The sequence below is a fragment of the Salmo trutta genome, chromosome 8 (assembly GCF_901001165.1).
Source record: "Salmo trutta chromosome 8, fSalTru1.1, whole genome shotgun sequence".
NCBI classification, from domain to species: Eukaryota; Metazoa; Chordata; class Actinopteri; order Salmoniformes; family Salmonidae; genus Salmo; species Salmo trutta.
The window spans coordinates 29,955,310-29,980,286 of record NC_042964.1 but is presented as its reverse complement, the minus strand read 5'-3'; the positions used below and the strand labels follow the sequence as shown (position 1 = coordinate 29,980,286).

General features: G+C 42.0%; 1 protein-coding gene across 5 annotated transcripts in view; it reads left to right on the top strand.

The window, feature by feature from the left end:
* LOC115198646 (chemokine-like protein TAFA-5) overlaps positions 1-24,977 on the top strand; it is a 191,140-nt gene that overhangs the window by 83,898 nt on the left and 82,265 nt on the right. For all 5 annotated transcript variants that reach the window (XM_029760746.1, XM_029760743.1, XM_029760747.1 and 2 more), the window contains exon 2: positions 9,771-9,920. In XM_029760746.1, coding sequence (XP_029616606.1) covers positions 9,771-9,920 — 150 coding nt within the window. The remainder of the gene's footprint in view (positions 1-9,770; positions 9,921-24,977) is intronic.

Genomic DNA, 24,977 nt, shown 5'->3' with positions numbered 1-24,977 from the left:
TTAACAATGTGTCTCAGTATATGTGACTAGCGGTGTCCATCCATTGGATGGATTATTCAGTCTCATAGAGAAGATTTTGTAACGGACACCCTTCTTTTAATTCAAAGCCCTGAGATGGATGCCACACAAAATATATTCTTCACACCGACTGCAGTGCTCAGCTCTTAATAATTAGGTGTAACTACCCATCACCAGCACACAAAGGAATCTGTTTGGACTGTAGATTACCAATCATTAACAGTAAAACAGTGCAGTAAGACTGGAAAGGTACTCTGCCTAGCTAAAAGCAGCTGGAGATATTCATAAAAGTCACTCTTGCTCTTTGTGCCTCTATGACACAATGTTCTCCAGCTCCAAAGTGATCCACATGTTGTATATAATGAGACCGTGGTGGGCACAGAAATGTTCTCAGCTTCAGTGAATAAATAAATAATTATTTCACAGGGGGCTCTGACAGAGGGAGAGGCAGTGAGTGCCTCCTTTGTAGAAGAGTGTAAAAATAAAAACTAACTCTGCTGCTGTGCCTGATGAAACGCACACATGCCAAGTCATTATCCTGCATCACCCGGAGAGTCAGGGAGGAGGAGGAACAAGAGGAAGAGGAGGAGGGGTAGGAGGAGGGAGGGCATTAAGTGTAACACGTGATGAAGCACAGAGGAAGATAAGGGAGAGAGGAAAGGAGGAGATGAATAAAGGGAAAGTCTGAGTTGAGGAGGAGGTGAGGGAGTGAAGTGAAAGGCATTGAAGAGCAGAGTAAAATAAATGAGAAGAACGATGAAGGGAGGAGGAGGAAGTTAAGTGAAATGTGATGAAGAGCATAGGAAGTCAAGGGAGAAGGGGGGAGGAAATAGGAGAAGGGAGTTAAGAGAAACCCGGAATGAAGAGCAGAGCAGAGGAAAAAAAGGGAGAGAGGGAGAAGATGGGGGAAGAAAGAGGAGGAAGTTAAGTGAAACGTCTGATGAAGAACAGAGGAAGACAAGGGTCAGAGGGAGAATAAAGAGACAGAGAGGAGGAGGAAGTTAAGTGAAACACGTGATGAAGAGCAGAGGAAGACAAGTGAGAGAGGCAGAAGAAAGAAGAGGAGGAGAAGGGGGGGTGAAGGGAAATTGTGAGCTCTCACATTGTTCTTTAGTCATAGGCCTCTGCTGGGAAGGACACAGTCAGAGATTAAAACCCCTTCATCGTGCATTATGACATGGTGCAAAGGCAGCCGACATCACAACCCCATCAAAAGCCATCACAACGCACACAAGACAGTAGTGTACACACAGACGTACACACAGACGCACACGCACACACAAACACTATCTGCATTTAAAGTTATAGGCAAACCCTATCGGCACACCGTTTCACTGAAAATTGGTCTCCACAGCATTCTAGCATCCTGGTCTTGATGGATCACTATTACCCTGAGAATGACCCGTTAGTTGAGTTAATTATGTTTCTGTGGTGACTAAGGGCCAGATTAAATCACACCTCTGACCCTGTTGCCAATCACAGTTATCCCTTCCTGGCACTGTTAACTCTCGCCGGATGACACATGGGGATCCCAACACAGATCAGGGTTAATGGGTGAGCAGCAAGGGGAGGGATTCACACAGGAGTGTGTATATATACACTACCATTCAAAGGTTTGGGGTCACTTAGAAATGTCCTTGTTTTTTAAATAAAAGCAAATTTTTTGTCCATTAAAATAACATCAAATTGATCAGAAATTCAGTGTAGACATTGTTAATGTTGTAAATTACTATTGTAGATGGAAACAGCTGATTATTAATGGAATATCTACATAGGTGTACAGAGGACCATTATCAGCAACCATCACTCCTGTGTTTTAATGGCACGTTGTGTTAGCAAATCCAAGTTTATGATTTTAAAAGGCTAAGTGATCATTAGAAAACCCTTTTGCAAGTATGTTAGCACAGCTGGAAACTGTTGTTCTGATTAAAGAAGCAATAAAACTGGCCTTCTTTAGTCTAGTTGAGTGTCTGGAGCATCAGCATTTGTGGGTTCGAGTACAGGCTAAAAATGTCTAGAAACAAAGACTTTCTTCGGAAACTCGTCAGTCTATTCTTGTTCTGAGAAGTGAAGGCTATTGCATGCGATAAATTGCCAAGAAACTGAATATCTCGTACAATGCTGTTTACTACTCCCTTCACAGAACAGCGCAAACTGGCTCTAGCCAGAATAGAAAGAGGAGTGGGAGTATTCATCTGGCAGCTTCATTAAATAGTACCCGCCAAACACCAGTCTCAATGTCAACAGTGAAGAGGCGACTCCGGGATGCTGGCCTTCTAGGTCGCTGGAACAGACAGGACTGGCAAAAAGTGCTCTTCACTGACGAGTTGTGGTTTTGTCTCACCAGGGGTGATGGTTGGATTCGTATTTATCGTCGAAGGAATGAATGTTACACCGAGGCCTCTGGAGCAAGATCGAGGTGGAGGGGCCGTCATGGTCTGGGGCGGTGTGTCACAGCATCATTAGACTGAGCTTGTTGTCATTGCAGGCAATCTCAACGCTGTGCTTTACAGGGAAGACATCCTACCCTTCCTGCAGGCTCATCCTGACATGACCCTCCAGCATGACAATGCCACCAGCCATACTGCTCGTTCTGTGTGTGATTTCCTGCAAGACAGGAATGTCAGCGTTCTGCCATGGCCAGCGAAAAGCCCGGATCTCAATCCCATTCAACATGTCTGGAACCGGTTGGATCGGAGGGTGAGGGCTAGGACCATTCACCCAGAAATGTCCGGGACCTTGCAGGTGCCTTGATGGAAGAGTGGGGTAACATTTCACAGCAAGAACTGGAAAATCTGGTGCAGTCCATGAGGACATGATGCACTGCAGTACTTAATGCAGCTGGTGGCCACACCAGATACTGACTGTTACTTTTGATTTTGACCCCCCCCATTTGTTCAGGGACACATTATTCACATGTCTGTGGAACTTGCTCAGTTTATGTCTCAGTTGTTGAACCTTGTTATGCTCATTCAAATATTTACACGTTAAGTTTGCTGAAAATAAATGCAATTGACAGTGAGAGGACATTTCTTTTTTTTCTGAGTATAGAGATATACACACACACACACACACACACACACACATTGGCAAGAAAAAGTATGTGAACCCTTTGGAATTACCTAGATTTCTGCATAAATTGAAATACAATTTGATCTGATCTTCATCTAAGTCACAACAATAGACAAACACAGTCTGCTTAAACTAATAACACACAAACAATTATACATTTTCATGTCTTTATTGAACACACTGTGTAAACATTCACAGGGTAGGGTGGAAAAAGTATGTGAACCCTTGCATTTAATAACTGGTTGACCATCCTTTGGCAGCGATAATCTCAACCAAACGTTTTCTGTAGTTACGGATAAGACCTGCACAACGGTCAGGAGGAAATTTGGACCATTCATCTTCAGTTCAGCAATATTCTTAGGATGTCTGGTGTGAAATCGAGTTGAGGGCGGGTTGAGGTCAGGACTCTGTCTGGGCCACCCCGGAAGACATATTTTCTTCTGTTGAAGCCATTCTGTTGTTTTACTTCTGTGTTTTGGGTCGTTATCCTGTTGCATCACCCAACTTTTGTTGAGATTCACTTGGTGGACAGATAGCCTTACATTCTCCTGCAAAATGTCTTGATAAACTTGGGAATTAATTTTTCTTTTGATGATAGCAAGCTGTCCAGGCCCTAAGGCAGCAAAGCAGCCCCCAGCCATGATGCTCCATACTTTACAGTTGGGATGAGGTTTTGATGTTGGTGTGCTGTGCCTTTTTCTTCTCCACACATAGTGTTGTGTGTTCCTTCCAAACAACTCAACTTTAGTTTCATCTGTCCATAGAATATTTAGCCAGTAGCTCTATGGAACATCCAGATGCTCTTTTGCGAGCTTCAGACATGCAGCAATCATTTTTTTAGGACAGCAGTGGCTTCTTCCGTGGTGTCCTCCCATTGAACACCATTCTTGTTTAGTGTTTTACAGTTCGTAGACTCATCAACAGAGATGTTAGCAAGTTCCAGAGATTTCTGTAAGTCTTTAGCTGACACTCTAGGATTCTTCTTAACCTCATTGAGCATTCTGCGCTGTGCTCTTGCAGTCATCTTTGCAGGACGGCCACTCCTAGGGAGAGTAGCAACAGTGCTGAACCTTCTCCATTTATACACAATTTGTCTTACCGTGAACTGATGAACATCAAGGCTTTTAGAGATACTTTTGTAACCCTTTACACCTTTATGCAAGTCAACAATTCTTAATCTTCTGCGATCTCTTTTTTTCGAGGCATGGTTCATATCAGGCAATGCTTCTTGTGAATAGCAAATTCAAATTTTGAGAGTGTTTTTTTATTGGCAGGGCAGCTCTAACCAATATCTCCAATCTCGTCTCATTGATTGGACTCCAGGTTAGCTGACTCCTGACTCAAATTAGCTTTTGGAAAAGTCATTAGCCTAGAAATTCACACACCTTTTCCAACCTACACTGTGAATGTTTAAATGATTTATTCAATATAGAAAAGACAAATACAATAATTTGTGTGTTATTAGTTTAAGCACACTGTGTTTGTCTATTATTGTGACTAAGATGAAGATCAGATCAAATGTTATGACATATTTATGCAGAAATCCAATTCATTCCAAAGGGTTCACATACTTTTTCTTGCCACTGTATATGTACATATATACATTCGTGTGTGTGTGCATGTGTGGTTGATGGGTGAGCAGCAAGAGGTTGATTAAAGGTCAGAGGTCACCTGATTAAATAACTCAGAAAGTGAGGGGGAAGCTGTGCTGTGATTGGAGGGTTCATCAGTATTCATATATTTAATTCATGGCTAATGAATGCAACATGTGCATGGAGGTAGGGTGATAAAACATGTACAATTAATGAGAAATTAATAAATACCATAAGGTAGCCTGGTGCTTTCCAGTGGGGGTCTAATAAGTATTAGAATAAAAAACATTCCTCCAAAATGCCCTCTTAAGTGATTGTCTAGGCTCCTTTATTAGCTTTTTCTCAACATTGGGTGCGTCTCAATACTCAAAATGTGTGTCCTCTCTTAGTCTGCTTTTTTACATCTGCACTGAGCAGGTTCATGCTTTGCCTCATAGAACAATACTGCACACACTTCTGCGATGTTTATGTGCTTACACTCTTAGAAAAATAGGGTTCCAAAATGATTCTTTGCAGAGGGATAGGGTTCTACCAAGAATCGTTTTCATCTGAATAATTATTTTTGGAAGAAGAGGCCCAGCAAACATGTCTACTATAGTACAATGTGGGCCCAATACAGATTAAAATATTGTCCCCACGTAGGCAGCCCACATTGGGCAGATGCACCTTTGCTCATCGGCTCCACATGGGCCCAGTTTGGGCAGCGCATATCTGGTTAGCCTTCACTTTGCCTAAATAAGCCCATCTTTTCAATGGCAAACATGCCCACATTGGCACGATGTGGACCCAATGCGGGTTAAAACATTGGATCCATGTAGGCTGCCAACATTGGGCCAATATGCCTTTGCTCATCGGCCAAACATTGGCCTCAATGCAGGTGGCCCCAAGGGCAGCCATCACTTCGCCTGAAGTAAGTCTGGGTTTTTTTTCTTGTGAATTTTGCTATTTCGCTGTTTGCCTCATGACTCCTGCATGCTTTGTTGACTATCAACTTTCTTGTTTACCCTAACGTTGGACAGACTGTTTGTGCCCACACTCGGGACTCTGACTCTATTGGGTACACTGACTTTTGGCCCCCCATCCTATTCTAACTACCTCTCACCAGCTTTGTGTTCATGTTACCTGATGAAATTGCTGTATAATATGATTTCAGGATGAACAGTAACAGACAAAACAAATACAGTAGAAGATAAACAAATAGGCTTGTTACTATAAAGAAAAAAAACAGTTCAGGTGTATCCTGTCTCCTATTTGGGTCTGGCCAAAGCACCGCATCACAAGCGATGTTCTCACTGGCTAAACAGTGGGAGAAGTAATGTCTGGAGTGGCGTATCCAGCCCTGGCATGCCCCCTCGTCTATGTCACCACAGGCCTCCTCCATCGCCTGGAGAATGGGTATGTGTTAGTGGGGTTGGCGATCATATACCTTCCAACGCCACACTAAAAATAACTATTCTATTGGGTTAAGAAATTGAGAATATGGTGGCAGGTTGAGCGTCAACTTGCGGATGGTCAATGAACCAATTGCGGACCAGAGCAGCCCGGTGGAAACTTACGTTGTCCCAGATAACAATAAAACCTAGACTGCTTTGGCCATTGGAAATGAGGACATTATGCAGGGTGTCAAGGAAGGTGATAATGTGGGCAGTATTGTAAGGACCAAGAGTGGCATGATGAAAGACACTATTCTGACTAATGGCTGCACACAATGTGATGTTGCCACCACGCTGTCCAGGGACATTGATGCGGTGTCCCATGAGGTTTCTTCCCCTGCGTTTTGTTTTGACTAAGTTGTTGCCGACCTCATCAACGTAGACGAAATCATGGTTCTCTGCAGCAGCGTCTAGTTCCATAACTCTGAAACAGACAAGACATTGTATGACAGTATGAATAGACAGCAGTCAATATGTAGCACAATACACCTGGAATACAGTACCAATAACAGGATCATATAGCTTACTTGTACATATTCATAGCGCTATTGTTTCACTGTCAGATTGTACTCTGTAGAGCTTCATACGAATCTGGTGGCATTCCAGACCGCTAAGTGTGGATAAACTCACCCTATTTATGTTATGGAATACTGTGTTGTCAGTGATGTGGTGTTGCAGTTGTCGTAAACTTATGCGGTTGTTTGAAATGACCGTAATCATTATGTGTTGTTCCTACTCTGCTGTGAACAGCTGGTTTCTTCCTCCATTGAAGCGTTGGCTAGCAATTCTGCAAAATCATGTGAATGGTTAGGGTGCAAGATTTCTTTCAGTATGAAATTAAATGTTAATGTAGTGCTGTAAGTGCAGTAGCATGGTATAGAGGGTAGCTTTACTTACCTGTTCTCATTTTGAAATGTCCAGATGACACTTGCTGCAGTGTAGCAGCTCAAGTTAGGCTGGACCGTCTGCCCAGCCTCCCTGAAACTCAAACCATGGTTGGCCACATGGTCAACCAAAGTGGACCGGATCGCATCTGTGATTGTTCGCCTTCCTCCTCTTCCTTGTCTCACTCCTCATCCCCATCTTACTTGCACTCCTCTTCCTCTAACTCTCTCTCCAAAATTGGCCTCTATTGTTATCCAAACCAAGAAAACCAGCCTGAAGCCAATTTATAGTGCTCAAGTAAAGTAATTAGCTATAAGTCTTTCACACGTGAGCACTGAGTGTAGGTAATCGGCAAATGAGTGTGGCATTTTGAATGGTAGTGTTTTCCAAACGAAACACAGGACCTGTTAGTTTTGAATGATATGTAGAGAACTTTGTTTAGTGTTTTTCAAAAAGTGTGTTTAACAATTGCAAACTAAGTGTAAAGCAGATAATGGCTTGCAGTTTTGCAGACTTGGTCTGAAGATTAGGTACATGAGTTAATGGTTTCACTGAGTGTGCCTCAAGTACCACTTTTAGTGTGTAAGCAATTGTTAAAAACTGTAAAGACCACTTCATTAAGTCAGGATTCCTATTTGACTCAGCCATGCCTCCTTGCCCGTCCAACATTTCCTAATCTCCCACCCCTTCTAATGCGACTAGCCCCGATGCGCCTCCCTCTTTTCCACCTACCCCACTACAAAGTTTCTCCCTGCAGACAAAGGAGCTCCTTAAACTTGACTCCCAAAAAACATCTGGGTCAGATAGTTTAGACCCTTTCTTCTTTAAGGAAGTATGCGTGGCACAGACGTTCTCTTCACCTAGCCAGGTTCTGCTTGGAGCAAACCAAACCTAGTATGCGGGTGCATTTAGGGTTTAACCTCTCTAGGGTATGTGGTACAAAATCGTCCCACCTACTCAACAGCCAGTGGAATCCTGTGGCGCGTTATTCAAATACCTTAGAAATGCTATTACTTCAATTTCTCAAACATATGACTATTTTACACCATTTTAAAGACAAGACTCTCGTTAATCTAACCACACTGTCCGATTTCAAAAAGGCTTTACCACGAAAGCAAAACATTAGATTATGTCAGCAGAGTACCCAGCCAGAAATAATCAGACACCCATTTTTCAAGCTAGCATATAATGTCACATAAACCCAAACCACAGCTAAATGCAGCACTAACCTTTGATGATCTTCATCAGATGACACTCCTAGGACATTATGTTATACAATACATGCATGTTTTGTTCAATCAAGTTCATATTTATATCAAAAACCAGCTTTTTACATTAGCATGTGACGTTCAGAACTAGCATTCCCACCGAACACTTCCGGTGAATTTACTAAATTACTCACGATAAACGTTAACAAAAAACATAACAATTATTTTAAGAATTATAGATACAGAACTCCTTTATGCAATCGCTATGTCCGATTTTAAAATAGCTTTTCGGCAAAAGCACATTTTGCAATATTCTGAGTAGATAGCCCAGCCATCATGGCTAGCTATTTTGAACCCCACCAAGTTTGGCCCTCACCAAACTCCGATTTACTATTAGAAAAATGTGATTAACTTTGCTGTTCTTCGTCAGAATGCACTCCCAGGACTTATACTTCAATAACAAATGTTGGTTTGGTTCAAAATAATCCATAGTTATGTTCAAATATCCTCTGTTTTGTTCGTGCGTTCAAGACACTATCCGAAGGGTGACGAAGGGTGACGCGCCCGACGCGTTTCGTGACAAAAAAATTCTAAATATTCCATTACCGTACTTCGAAGCATGTCAACCGCTGTTTAAAATCAATTTTTATGCAATTTTTCTCATAAAAAAGCGATAATATTCCGACCGGGAAACCCTGTTTCAGTTCAAAGACGAAAAAATAAAAACATTGTGTTGCGTCGTGCACGCGCCTCAGTCTCATTGTCCTCTGATCGACCACTATCCAAATGCGCTAATGTTTTTTAGCCAGGGCCTGCAAAGACATCATTCACCGGTTTGCCGCCTTCTGAGAGCCTATGGGAGCCGTAGGAAGTGTCACGTTACAGCAGAGATCCTCAGTTTTCAATAAAGAGAGTGTAGAAGCCCAAGAAATGGTCAGAGACGGCACTTCCTGTAAGGAATCTTCTCAGGTTTTTGCCTGCCATATGAGTTCTGTTATACTCACAGACACCATTCAAACAGTTTTAGAAACTTTAGGGTGTTTTCTATCCAAAGCCAATAATTATATGCATATTCTAGTTTCTGGGCAGTAGTAATAACCAGATTAAATCGGGTACGTTTTTTATCCGGCCGTGCAAATACTGCTCCGTATCCCCAACAGGTTAACTAGCCCCTCAAAGAAAGGCCTTATGATATATTGTATGTAATGTATTGTCATAAAGAGTTACATTTTGTTAATAATGTTGGTAGAACTGTTCATAGAGGGTTCTAGGAAGAACCTTTAGAGGATAAAAGGGTTCTTTGTGGAACCCTTTATAGATGGTTCTAGGCAGAACCCTTCATAGAAGGTTGTTGGTAGAACCATTTACAGGGGGTTCTATGAAGAACCCTACAGGTAATAGTTTGAACCCTCTCTGCAAAGGTTTCTACTTAGCACCAAAAAGGGTTCCCCTAAGGGGACAAACTGAAGAACCCGAAATGGTTCTACTTAGCACCTTTTTTCCTAAGAGAGTATGTTATGCCACTTTGACATAATGTCCTTTCTATGTGATGCCACTTCCAGGTCAACTGGCAGCGGGAACATGTGAGATTGTGATGCTGGACAGGGACAGCAGTCAGCCCAGACGGACCATCGCCAGACAGACTGCACGGTGCGCCTGTAAGAAGGGACAGATCGCTGGGACGACAAGAGCCATGCCAGCCTGTGTGGACGGTAAGAGCTTTTTACATAGTTTAGAACAAGTCTGGAGTGATCCCTTTACAGTATGTGGTCAGGTATTTGGAAAATGTTGTGGAAAAATCAGTACTGAGAGAGATTTGGTAATTTCTTCAAACAACCATCTTTATTTAATATCGATTAATTATTGCAATAATGGGGCTGGTCGACCCCACACCCTTGAGTGTTGGACCGAGTAACCTAACCTTTACACAAATGCAGAGAACTATATATAGCTGACACAAAAAATGCTTAGTCATGATTGGTTCCACCCATCCCATGCAGATTGAGGCATCATAAGCAACTCTGGGTTCATCCTGTCGTTATCTGCACGTGGGTTGTTGTCTTAACCCCAACCTGGCTTAGTTTCCCTGATGCAAGAATGATTTTGAGACAATGAGGGATTGTTCTACTCCTAAGCTATCCCAAGTAAAACACATTCTTGTCTATGTAATGCAGTCTTTAACTCATTTGTCAGCTCAAGCCATCTCTGGTGACTATACACCCAGATCAGCTGCAGGGAACTACATTTACATTTTTACATTTACGTCATTTAGCAGACGCTCTTATCCAGAGTGACTTACAAATTGGTGCATTCACCTTATGATATCCAGTGGAACAACCACTTTACAATAGTACATCTATATCTTTTTTGGGGGGGAGGGGGGGTAGAAGGATTACTTAATCCTATCCCAGGTATTCCTTAAAGAGGTGGGGTTTCAGGTGTCTCCGGAAGGTGGTGATTGATTCCGCTGTCCTGGCGTCGTGAGGGAGCTTGTTCCACCATTGGGGTGCCGGAGCAGCGAACAGTTTTGACTGGGCTGAGTGGGAACTGTGCTTCCGCAGAGGTAGGGAGGTGAGCAGGCCAGAGGTGGATGAACGCAGTGCCCTTCTTTGGGTGTAGGGACTGATCAGAGCCTGAAGGTACGGAGGTGCAGTTCCCCTCACAGCTCCGTAGGCAAGCACCATGGTCTTGTAGCAGATACGAGCTTCAACTGGAAGCCAGTGGAGTGTGCGGAGGAGCGGGGTGACATGAGAGAACTTGGGAAGATTGAACACCAGACGGGCTGCGGCGTTCTGGATGAGTTGTAGGGGTTTGATGGCACAGGCAGGGAGCCCCGCCAACAGCGAATTGCAGTAATCCAGACGGGAGATGACAAGTGCCTGGATTAGGACCTGCGCCGCTTCCTGTGTAAGGCAGGGTCGTACTCTGTGAATGTTGTAGAGCATGAACCTACAGGATTGGGTCACCGCCTTGATGTTAGCGGAGAACGACAGGGTGTTGTCCAGGGTCACTCCAAGGCTCTTAGCACTCTGTGAGTAGGACACAATGGAGTTGTCAACCGTGATGGCGAGGTCATGGAACGGGAAGTCCTTCCCCGGGAGGAAGAGCAGCTCCGTCTTGCCGAGGTTCAGCTTGAGGTGGTGATCCGTCATCCACACTGATATGTCTGCCAGACATGCAGAGATGCGATTCGCCACCTGGTAATCAGAAGGGGGAAAGGAGAAGATTAGTTGTGTGTTGTCTGCGTAGCAATGATAGGAGAGACCATGTGAGGATATGACATAGCCAAGTGACTTGGTGTATAGCGAGAATAGGAGAGGGCCTAGAACTGAGCCCTGGGGGACACCAGTGGTGAGAGCACGTGGTGCGGAGACGGATTCTCGCCATGCCACCTGGTAGGAGCGACCTGTCAGGTAGGACGCAATCCAAGAGTGAGCCGCGCCGGAGATGCCCAACTCGGAGAGGGTGGAGAGGAGGATCTGATGGTTCACAGTATCAAAGGCAGCAGATAGGTCTAGAAGGATGAGAGCAGAGGAGAGAGAGTTACCTTTAGCAGTGCGGAGAGCCTCCGTGACACAGTGGAGAGCAGTCTCAGTTGAATGACCAGTCTTGAAACCTGACTGTTTTGGATCAAGAAGGTCATTCTGTGAGAGATAGCAAGAGAGCTGGCCAAGGACGGCACGCTTAAGAGTTTTGGAGAGGAAAGAAAGAAGGGATACTGGTCTGTAGTTGTTGACATCGGAGGGATCGAGTGTAGGTTTTTTGAGAAGGGGTGCAACTCTCGCTCTCTTGAAGACGGAAGGGACGTAGCCAGCGGTCAAGGAGGAGTTGATGAGCGAGGTGAGGTATGGGAGAAGGTCTCCGGAAATGGTCTGGAGAAGAGAGGAGGGGATAGGGTCAAGCGGGCAGGTTGTTGGGCGGCCGGCGTCACAAGTCGCAAGATTTCATCTGGAGAGAGAGGGGAGAAAGAGGTCAAAGCATAGGGTAGGGCAATGTGAGCAGGACCAGCAGTGTCGTTTGACTTAACAAACGAGGATCGGATGTCGTCAACCTTCTTTTCAAAATGGTTGACAAAGTCGTCCGCAGAGAGGGGGAGGGGGAGGAGGATTCAGGAGGGAGGAGGATTCAGGAGGGAGGAGAAGGTGGCAAAGAGCTTCCTAGGGTTAGAGGCAGATGCTTGGATTTCGTCAAGCTACGGAGCAGGAGGGGAGGACCGAGCCGGCCGGGAGGATAGGGGACATAGAGAGTCAAAGGATGCAGAAAGGGAGGAGAGGAGGGTTGAGGAGGCAGAATCAGGAGATTGGTTGGAGAAGGATTGAGCAGAGGGAAGAGATGATAGGATGGAAGAGGAGAGAGTAGCAGGAGAGAGAGAGCGAAGGTTGCGACGGCGCATACCATCTGAGTAGGGGCAGAGTGAGTAGTGTTGGAGGAGAGCGAGAGGGAAAAGGATACAAGGTAGTGGTCGGAGACTTGGAGGGGAGTTGCAGTGAGATTGGTAGAAGAACAGCATCTAGTAAAGATGAGGTCAAGCGTATTGCCTGCCTTGTGAGTAGGGGGGGACGGTGAGAGGGTGAGGCCAAAAGAGGAGAGGAGTGGAAAGAAGGAGGCAGAGAGAAATGAGTCAAAGGTAGACGTAGGGAGGTTAAAGTCACCCAGAATTGTGAGGGGTGAGCCATCCTTAGGAAAGGAACTTATCAAGGAGTCAAGCTCATTGATGAACTCTCCAAGGAAACCTGGAGGGCGATAAAGGATAAGGATGTTAACCTGTCTGGGGTATGTGGGACGATTTCGTCCCACCTACGTAACAGCTACTGAAATTCCAGTGGCGCGATTTTTGAATCGTTAGAAATACTATTACTTCAATTTCTCAAACATATGACTATTTTACAGCTATTTAAAGACAAGAATCTCGTTAATCTAACCCCACTGTCCGATTTCAAAAAGGCTTTACAACGAAAGCAAAACATTAGATTATGTCAGCAGAGTGCCCAGCCAGAAAAAATCAGACAGACATTTTTCAAGCTAGCATATCATGTCACATAAACCCAAACCACAGCTAAATGCAGCACTAACCTTTGATGATCTTCATCAGATGACACACCTAGGACATTGTGTTATACAATACATGCATGTCTGTTCAATCAAGTTCATATTTATATCAAAAAACAGCTTTTTGCATTAGCATGTGACGTTCAGAAAACGCATAACCCCCGGCAAACTTCCGTTGAATTTACTAACAGTTTGCTAAATTACTCACGATAAACGTTCACAAAAAGCATAACAATTATTTTAAGAATTATAGATACATTACTCCTCTATGCACTCGATATGTCCGATTTTAAAATAGCTTTTCGGATGAAGCACATTTTGCAATAATCTAAGTACATAGCCCGGCATTACAGGGCTAGCTATTTAGATACCCACCCAGGTCAGCCTCCACCAAAATCACATTTCCTATAAGAAAAATGTTCTTACCTTGCTTGTTCTTCATCAGAATACACTGCCAGGACTTCTACTTCAATAACAAATGTAGGTTTGGTCCCAAATAATCCATCGTTATATCCAAACAGCGACGTTTTGTTCGTGAGTTCTAGAATGCTTCTTCCCGGTCTCGCGCATGGCGCATTGGCGTGTCAAAAATGTCTAAATATTCCATTACCGTACTTCGAAGCATGTCAACCGCTGTTTAAAACCAATTTTTATGCCATTTATGTCGTAGAGAAGTGATAATATTCCGACCGGGAGTATGCATTGAGCCTAAACAGCCGAATAAAATTTCTCCTCAGAAGCGACTCATGCACGCGCATCATTCAAAGGTCCTCGGAGCATCCACTTACAAAAGGCGATAATCTGTTTCAACCTGAGGCTCCCTCGTAAACCTTCAGTTATTTCGCGGGCTCTGAGAGCCTATTGGAGCCCTGGGAATTGTCACGTTACAGCTAAGATCCTTACTTTTCAATAAAAAGATGCAAGACGCACGACTCCTTGTCAGACAGGGTACTTCCTGCTTGAAACCTTGTCAGGTTTTTGCCTGCCATAGGAGTTCTGTTATACTCACAGACACCATTCAAACAGTTTTAGAAAATTCAGAGTGTTTTCTATCCAAACCTGAACAATAATATGCATATTCTAGCTTCTGAGTTGGTGTAGGAGGCAGTTAAAAATGGGAACATATTTTTTCCAAAATTCTCAATACTGCCCCCTACCCCAAACAGGTTAAGCTTGAATGGGCTAGTGATTGTGACAGCATGGAATTCAAAGGAGGAGATAGACAGATGGGTCAGGGGAGAAAGAGAGAATGTCCACTTGGGAGAGATGAGGATTCCAGTCTCGCCACCCCGCTGACCAGATGCTCTCGGGGTATGCGAGAACACGTGTTCAGACGAGGAGAGAGCAGTAGGAGTAGCAGTGTTTTCTGTGGTAATCCATGTTTCCGTCAGCGCCAAGAAGTCGAGGGACTGGAGGGTAGCATAGGCTGAGATGAACTCTGCCTTGTTGGCTGCAGACCGGCAGTTCCAGAGGCTGCCGGAGACCTGGAACTCCACGTGGGTCGTGCGCGCTGGGACCACCAGGTTAGAGTGGCAGCGGCCATGCGGTGTGAAGCGTTTGTGTGGCCTGTGCAGAGAGAGAGAGAACAGGGATAGACAGACACATAGTTGACAGGCTACAGGAGAGGCTACGCTAATGCAAAGGAGATTGGAAAGAAAATTAACTAAACAACTGGGGAAGCGAGAGAGCAGGGCCTCCCTCACTAACCATTCGCTGAAACACTCAAATATAACTATTCTAACTTCCACTTAGAAATTATAATTGATGTAAACTACAGTGGTTCAATGTTTCCAGGAATAGGCTCAAACTTAGTTTATTCAGCTAGATAACTTGGTACAGTATTCTTCCGTGAATCCCACCCAGTGCACCATGTCTTATGACGCCGTAGCTAACTAGCATGCTAGCATCCAATAACACACGGTTAGCACCAATACTTGGTTACAACAAACTACCAATGGATCATTCGTGTCCGTGTCTAGTTCCTTTCATAACGCAGAAGTAATTAAACGTTGGCTAGCTAACACAAAGTCAGTCCTGCTAGCTACACAAGTGGACTACACAACTCGAAAGCTTACGTTGCAAAAATCTTATTGACTAAAAATGATACAGTACTGCTAGCTGGTAGCTGGTAGAGTTGGCTAGCTAGCAGTGGCTGCGTTTACCTTTATCTTTGATACAAATACAACTATGTAGCTAGCTAACGTTACACTAATCATATCGTTCCGTTGTAATGTATTTAGTTTCTACAGTATCGCTAGTTGGTAAAGTTGGCTAGCTAGCAGTGGCTGTGGTGTTGTGATGTTGACGCCGTTTGGAAAACGGCGCGAACGAACAAATACAGCTGGCTAGCTAACCTTGTTAGTTTCTCAAAGTTAGCTTCTCAAAGCTACACCTACACCTTTAGCTACACCTTTATCCTTGATGCAAAGAGAACTATGTCGCTAACTAGATAACATTACACTAATCAAATCTTTCCGTTGTAATGTAAGGAATGTAAGGAAATGTAATATTACCTGCGGAGCGAAGAACAGCACGACTACTCCACTACTAGAGTGGAGACCATAAAAACACAGACACTAGTACGACAGAAATGTCTTACTATTATTTAAATATGAATAATATCAAATAAATCTGGTAAATATGTAATTTTCCTTCACAATATACAGGTGTTTTGTAGACCGGAGTTGGACATATTAGCCACTGAAATAGGCCTATACTATCACCGATTCTGAAGATGCATTGCAGATTGAAACATTCAAACTATCCAGTACATTTTCTAAGCATATAGCAAGGGTTGTGATTGCATTGTTTTTGTCAGAAAGACTGCTGGAAGAGCTCAGTGATGTCATGACAGTGAATCATTTCTTATGCTTCACATTATCTGATGCTTTGGCATGAATACGTCCGTGAAATCTCTCTTATGTTCTTGTCGTTGTCAAGTTACCTTTGACGTTCCTTTTGTCAGCAGTGACAGTATGCCGTGAATGTAACACATTTTTCCTATTCCCCCCAAGCCAATGCTATTGCTATTTCTCTGATGCCCTCAGTGTGTGTATGTGTGTGTGTGTGTGTGTGTGTGTGTGTGTGTGTGTGTGTGTGTGTGTGTGTGTGTGTGTGTGTGTGTGTGTGTGTGTGTGTGTGTGTGTGTGTGTGTGTGTGTGTGTGTGTGTGTTGTGTCTAATAGTGAGTAGAAGGACTGACATCATGACATGTAATCCCCCACCACCTACACCTCACCCCGAGCGCACTGCGTCGACACAGGGGTTTGATATTTGTGTCATAGCCTGTGTGTCAGGTTCCCCTCTGTCCCCTAAAGCCAGTGTTATTTGTTCTATTTCTTCCTGGATCACACAAGGAGTAGCCAGTCCACTGGAAGAGAATAGGACAGAGAATACAATTTAAAAAAATTACTGAAATCTAATTTGTTTATCTTATTGAGTTCTCAAAGTCTGGGCCAGTATTGTAATTTCCCACATTTAAATGGATACAATCTGAGTCTTTCCGTCCAACACAATCCCTGTCCTTAATTCCTCAATTCTCAATCTCTACTCCTGACGGTCACCTCTCGAGAAGGATAATCCAAATGAGACCCATCACAACCAATGCAGCTGAATTCTGGAATTGAATCCTGATAGAAATTCTGCAAGATGATCTATCCAATGAATCAGCTGCAACATACTGAATCCTGAGAATAATATATTATCTGTTTACTCTGTATTGCCATTACAAAATAGTTATTCTGCTGGTTGAGTGCTACATATCTCGGAAGCAGTTTGTTCAAGTGGAGGACAGGATACATTTAATCTTCCCAACTGCCCCGTTTTATAAGTCATATCATTCCACCCGGGCCGCAAGGAGACAACCAACACCGACAATAAAATCCTCTTCAGACAAAATTTCAATTCCATGCCAAAATATTCCTCTCAGCCCAATTAATCCTGATCCACAGGGGGCCGATGTAATGTTTTTACATTTACATTTACATTTACGTCATTTAGCAGACGCTCTTATTTTTCTTGTGTTGCATAAATACAGACTCCCCTTATTTGTCATTTTACTCTCCTGATTCCTTTATTTTCTTGTAACAATGTCAGTCTATCTATTGATTCCCATCAAGGCAGGTGAAAAAGAGAGCAAGGCTGCTTTTGCTGAGCAGTGTGGTGTTGGAGTGGACGGGCCACTACACTGATTAAGAAGAGAGCTCGTTGAGGGGCTGAGAACAGAGATATTGTACCTTCTCCTCAGGTGGTCCGAGAGAGGAGAGGCCGAGGAGAGTGTTTGTATGTATGTACCAGGCTCTAAATTAGAAAATAATCATTGGTAGCACTGGTGCTCCTAACTTCAAAAAGTTAGAAGCACAACATCAAATTTAAGAGCACCAGAAAATACGATTTTAAAATCAATTGAGATATAGCCTATATGAATTCGAATTAGATATATGTTGTGCCCTAGAAACAAATATGTAACCCTTTAAATACATTTGTATATTATTATAAAAAGTTAAAATGTTGATACAAATAACTGTCATTGAAATTAAAAAGTCATTTGTAGATTGAGGTTCTTAACATTATGTAAAAGTACTATTTTCATATTGAGATACATTGTATTGAAAATTGTACACTGGCTCTTTAAGAGTGTCAAGTTTGTGACTATGACATGCAAGACATTCATTGTTATGATCATTGATCTCCTGAAGAAGCTATCTCTATTCCTTTCTTTCTGTGCCCCAAAATGTTTCGATATACTGGTAAAGTTACCAGGTTGTTAGCAAGCTAGCTAATGAGTTAACAAACATGACTGAACAACGTGTAAAACCAATGAGGCCCACGAGTAGTTTTAGAACTGCCTGCGACATAGTTTATGAATGTAAAATGCAGCCCCCCAATCTCTCACAGGAAGAAAAAAACATTGCTCTGGTAAAAGTCTTTTGAAGTGTTTGTGCTAGAAACACGCCGTTTACATTGTATTAATGATGCAAGCATGACGCTAACGAATCTGTGCTCGGGAAACAACGGTAGTGTGAAGCCTTATTGTTACAACAATTATTATTTAAAGAATAATAATTTAATACTAAAAAATATAGAATGTTCTTTTTTTTCCAAATTAAAAGTCCAGGTTGCACAGTGAAATATTTGGTTGCACTTTAAAGCTGTGTGTGTGTGTGTGTGTGTTGGCTATGGACACTGACAACACTACCCCTGATGGTGTGGGTTACACACTCAACATGACAAAGTGGGTCGGAGAACATCTCCAGTTGGCCTCTGGTGTCCCATGGGAAACTAAACCTATTGAAGTGTGAAAGTACCATGTTTTGCCAAATAAATACCACTGTTCCTGCTACTGCCACAGCCTTTTATCAAATTTGATTGTGTCTGTGTTTATTAAATGGATCACAACATTTTCTTTGCAACTTTTGGTGGAAAACCAATAGATTTTGCTCATGATGAAAATAAATTGTGTGTCAAGCCAGTCCTCCATGAAAGCAATTCAGTTTGTCTTTCTCTTAGCAACCTACTGCTTCAACTCAATTCTCCTTGAATAGTTAACAAATGGCAGCTTTCTGAGAGGGACATGCCTATGGTTCAATTCTCATATGAAGACTTTTCTTACAAGCCCAAAACATTGATGGAGAAATGGGCTAGTGACTAAAATGTTATGACAACCCTAGTGCTGAGAAATTTCTGTTATTTTCATTTTTTTCAACAACTAATTGACCAAGGTTAGTTCAATTATTTGAATTCCATTTTTTTGTGAGCTCAATGCACACATTTCTTCATTTATGTAGAGATAAGTCAGATCAAGCCCAAACTGTGTGATGTAGTAGGGAGTTACGTTTCCAACAGGCCAATATTCTACATCGTTTAGCACAGAAAACGTGTTAATTAACTACAATGATCATAATCCATTGCGCGCCTACTTGTCTGGTTTGTGTTTCTTTTAGGCCTGCTACGCCTGCTAGAAGAATGCGCAATTGAGAGGGATAGAGAGTAGTTTCTTTGTGAGAAAGCTCTACCTGAAAATACATGATCTAAGTGATAAATAGTTGATATTCAGCAGTCTTAAAAGTATGTCTTATTTACTTTGAAGAAGTACTTTTTGACAGACAGCATAGGCAGCAGCTCTATAGAGATGAGATGATGACTTGGAATGAAATAATGAAATAATCAAATAAAACAAATGTAATATACACAACTGAAATATTTTATTCAAGTAAAGTAACGTGAGTAAATTATGGCTGATAAGGGATGAGCAGTAATGGGCTGTCACTACCATCATGGGACTTTTATGAATTGTTTTATTCTGTGTTGTTACAGCATTCAACCCGCATAATGCATAATGCATTTAATGTAAAAAAAAATCATTATTATCGAAACAAAAATCAAAAACCATAATAATATTTTTATAATTCTACCGAAACCGAACCAACCTAAAAAAATACCTAATCACTAATCGTTCAGCACAAGACAACCCTAATAAAATGATTCAATTATAAACCATTGCATGGCAGTCGTATGCATTACAATACAATTATTAGAAACATCTCTAAATGTAGTGTGATTATTGACATTTACCAATTAAACCAACCCAATCCAATACCATTGCAAAGCAATATACTGTGTGTGTTTTTTACTTTTACCATTAGAGACCATAACATTGAAACCATTAGAACTTCTGTAGCCTAATAGTGTGCTTGTTTTACAGGAATGGTCTAACTAATCCATACCTTTTTTGAAGGTAATAAACACACACAGAGTGGCCGTTTCCTGTACACAGATTAATAAGCCAAAGAGAAAGACAAACTGAATTGCTTTCATGGAGGACTGTATTGAATTGTGAGGATGACCACACTATTTCTTTTCATCATTAGCAAAAGTTGTTGGTTTTCTTCGCAAAATTGCAAAGAAAATGTTGGGATCCATTTAATGAACACAGGAGAACAGCAAAAAGGATTAAAGGACGTAGCAGTGGTAGGAACAGTGGCATTGCAGTAGTAAGAACAGTGGCATCTAGTGGGCAGAACCTGGTACTTTCACACTCATTTAAATGAAATAATGCAAGTGACTTCAATGGCTAATTTCTCTGAACAAGGGAAAAAAAACTATTCCAGATTCACGGGAAATACATTACATAAGATGAAAATGCAATACTCCCTGCATCGCAGTGCTAGAGGTGTCACTACAGACCCGGATTCAATCCCGGGCTGCATCACAACCGGCCATGATCGGGAGTCCCATAGGGCGGCGCACAATTGGCCCAGCGTCGTCCGGGTTAGGGGAGGGTTTGGCCGGGAGGGCTTTACTCGGCTCATCGTGCTCTAGCGACTCCTTGTGGTAGGCCGGGCACCTGGAGGCAGACCTCGGGCATCAGGGGAACAGAGTTTCCTCTGACACATTGGTGTGGCTGGCGTCCGGGTTAAGCGGATGTGTGTTAAGAAACGCGGTTTGGCGGGTCATGTATCGGAGGACGCATGATTCGACCTTTGCCTCCCGAGCCCATTGGGAGTTGCAGCAATGAGACAAGATCAAAATTGGGGAGAAAAAAATCTATACTCCAAGCCGCAGCATACTACTTGTCAGACATTAAGAACTGATACTGTATACTGGTTGTTGGGATGGGCTTTGCTTTGGGTGTGAGGTGTCTGTGGGTGGCTTTTGATACTTTTATTGGATTCCTCATGTCTTACTCATTGTTAGTAAGAAGTAGGGTACAAATTGGATATTAGGTACTATATTTATTAACAATTATACGAAATCAATGAATTAAAATGGCCTAAATAGCTTAATTTCCGAGAGATCAAATTGTATTTCAACAAAATAATATTTCAGGAATTCTAATCTTGAGATGGTGGGTGTTGAATTCTCTTTATTGTGCTTTTTGAGGTGGAACGACCCATAAGGGTTAAGTCACAGGTTAGATGCACTGTACATTTGTATACAATGGCTCTCTGTATTGTATACCCTTTGTTTTGCGCAGCAGTATTTAAAAAGGCTTCTAAAGTTTGTAATTTCCACTTTAAAATGGCAGACTTGATTTGCCCTAACAAAAAAATGTATTAACCCCTACAACAAAATGCCCATTAATTATAATCCACATAAGAATTAACATTTTCTGTCACTGCAGGATTATTTTCCTGCCATAGCAAACTGGCTCAAATTAAGATCTTTCATCCTACATCTGTTACCAAGCATAGAATGTGGAAAATATATGTTGAAAATGTGTGAAATTAGACATCTGTTTCACAAGTTTAGACAGCACAGTAAAGTAACGAAATGTAGAGGAGAGAATAGTTCAGTATAATACAGTACTGTACTGTACAGTAGAGTTTAGTACAGTACAGAAGAGCACACTAGAGTACAGTATAATTTACTGTATTGTACTTTACTGTACTGTACTGAACTACACTGTACTGAACCTCTACTGTGCTGTACTGAACTCTACTCTACTGTACTTTACTGTACCGAACTATACTCTGCTGTACTGTGCTGTGCTCTACTGTGCTGTACTGTGATGTCCAAACTTGTGAAGCATAGATGTCTATGATTGGTACAGATTTGGTCCAGTCCAACCAATTTTGACCTTGCTTGGGGACGGAGCTCATTAGAATAATAGCCAGTGTGCAGAATGGTATCCAAAATATTCCTTTCTTTACATTTGTGTACCTATTCAGGTACATCACCATGAAGAGAATGACATTCATAATCATGCATTTCTGTATACTACAGATCAGGGACAGATGATGTCCTTCTGTTACAATCATTCTGTTACTGTCGTTCAATAACCAAGATAGATTTTTTCAAACGGAAGGTTGTCATATCATAGCTGACACCCCATTATTTCAGCAGACATTTCTGAATCTTAATTCGGAGTAGATATTTAAGAGTTTTGGTCACATAAACTGAGGGAGATTTTACTGTCATTCTGTTACCAAACTTTACATCTGTACTGCTCTTTGAGTAAATGTGTTTTTGTAAAATTCTTAGTGGAAATTGTTAAAAGTAGTCATGTTCTTAATGTTTTATAGTTTGTTTAACTTCCTAATAGATGGTTTTTGTTTGGTATACATTAAAGTAAAAAATAATTATTTTACTATGGAATTGAGAAATCATATCATGTCAACTCAGTACATTCCATTAGTATGAACTGCAGTACCTCTAACTAGGAGGAATGGGGCTGTCTGCCAGTGCTGTGTGTTGGAAAGGGAGGTTTAGGGATGTAGTGAATCATAACGGGTTCCTGTAGTAGACATCCAGATGGGGGGTGGGGAGGCTGGTGTGCCTAGTAGTCTCTATGGGCATGTTAAACCAGCTCTCTGGCCTCTGAGTCGGGAGGGGAAAGGCCACTGGAATACAAATCAGACCCTAGAGATGGTGGGAGTCATTATCTGCCACCTCTGTATGAACACTGCATATAATGTTGGGTTGGAGTTGGAATAGGAGAGATCAGGTGAAGCTATGTATGATGCATAACTGCCCACGGAGGCTACATGATGGAGGGAAAGGAGGAATTTTAATGTCAGTTAAACAGACAAATGGTTGAAAAATTGATTATTTTGGCAGTTTGAGAGCACGTCATGGTTTATTTTAGGTAAGTGTTATAAAACAACAACTTGAGCATTTTCCTTAAAAACCAAAAGTTCCTTATTAACAGCAGTTGGCAAAATCCATTTTGAACACAAAATGATCTCGAGAGGGACTCCTTGAAGAACATAAACTAAGCACCAGAGATTCTCCTATTCTCCAATGATATTCTCAACACTTCCACTATCTCTATCAACCCTTCTACTCCCCGGAACGTTGTCAGTGAAAATACTGGAGAACGGTCGAGTGTTGAGCCATCACTGCTTTCTCTCCTACCAAAGACAGAGGAGAAAAATCCAATTCTAAGGAGTACTCTTCGACTCACTCTGAATGTGTTTCCTGACACCTAATGCAATGTTATTTCTCTAGGGAAGTCATATCAAAGTTGCTTTATGGTGGGTTTACAAAAAACATATTGTGTACGTTGTTTTCTGTATGACAGGCATAAATATAATACACAAAGAATCCTGCATGCTTTTCCCTTCAGGGATGTCTACTGACATGTGACACAGATATTAGCATAGAAATAAAAAGTCGCTCATTCCCACTAAATTCTCTTCCCATCTGTTAACATTAGACCCTCTTTTAATTTGTTTATGCTGAATTATAATATAACCTAACAATTTCACAACAACTACCTTATACACAAGTGTAAAGGAATGAATACGAATATGTACATACAAATATATAAATGAGTGATAGCCGAACGGCATAGGCAAGATGCAGTAGATGTTATAAAGTACAGTATACAGTGAGGGAAAAAGTATTTGATCCCCTGCTGATTTTGTACGTTTGCCCACTGACAAAGAAATGATCAGTCTATAATTTTAATGGTAGGTTTATTTTTCCCTCACTGTATACATATGAGATGAGAAATGTAGGGTATGAAAACATATAAAGCGGCATTTTTTAAAGTGGCTAGTGATACATTACATCAAGAGGCAAGACGCAGTAGATGGTATAGCGTACAGTATATACATATGAGATGACTAATGTAGGGTATGTAAACATTATATAAAGTGGCTAGTGATAAATTGATTACATCAATTTTTCCATTATTAAAGTGGCTGGAGTTGAGTCAGTATGTTGGCAGCAGCCACTCAATGTTAGTGATGGCTGTTAACCTCTCATCACAGGGCTAGCTATTTAGACACCCAGCAAGTTTAGCACTCACCAAAGTCAGATTTACTATAAGAAAAATTGTATTACCTTTGCTGTCTTCGTCAGAATGCACTCCCAGGACTTCTACTTCAATAACAAATGTTGGTTTGGTCCCAAATAATCCATTGTTATATCCAAATAGCGGTGTTTTGTTCGTGCGCTCAAGACACTATCCGAAAGGGTAAATAAGGGTTACGAGCACGACGCATTTCGTGACAAAAAAAATTCTAAATATTCCATTTCCGACCGGGAAATCGTTTTTTATTACAAAGAGAGTGAAAGTAAAAGCATGCTATCCCCTCATGCACGAGCCTCAGTCTGATGGCCCTCTGATAAAGCACTTGCCAAACGCGCTAGTGTGTTTCAGCCTGGGCCTTGAATTACGTCATTCAGCTTTTTCCCGGGTTCTGAGAGCCTATGGGAGCCGTAGGAAGTGTCACGTCATGCCAGAGATCCCCTGTTTTTGTTAGAGATGATCAAGGAGGGCAAGAAATGGTCAGACAGGCCACTTCCTGTACAGAATCTTCTCAGGTTTTGGCCTGCCAAATGAGTTCTGTTATACTCACAGACACCATTCAAACAGTTTTAGAAACTTATGCATATGCATATTCTAGTTACTGGACAGGAGTAATAACCAGATTAAATCGGGTACGTTTTTTATCCGGCCGTGAAAATACTGCCCCCTATCCTAAACAGGTTAAACTCTAAAGGTCTTTACCTATCACATCCATAAAACAGTCAAGGTATTGATCATAACCTCTTATCATATCATCATTCTGAACAGTCATAACCTCCTGCATCTGCAAAAACCCCAGCCTTACTTATGATTCAGTATTACACAAATTGGTTTAATTATGTATTTACTAGCTAACTAAATGATAACACAGGATAACATACACACTTAATATATTAGGAAAAGGTCCCTAGCGGACTGACACAACATATGTGATCCGATTCAGGAAACTAAGCGTATGTCGCAAG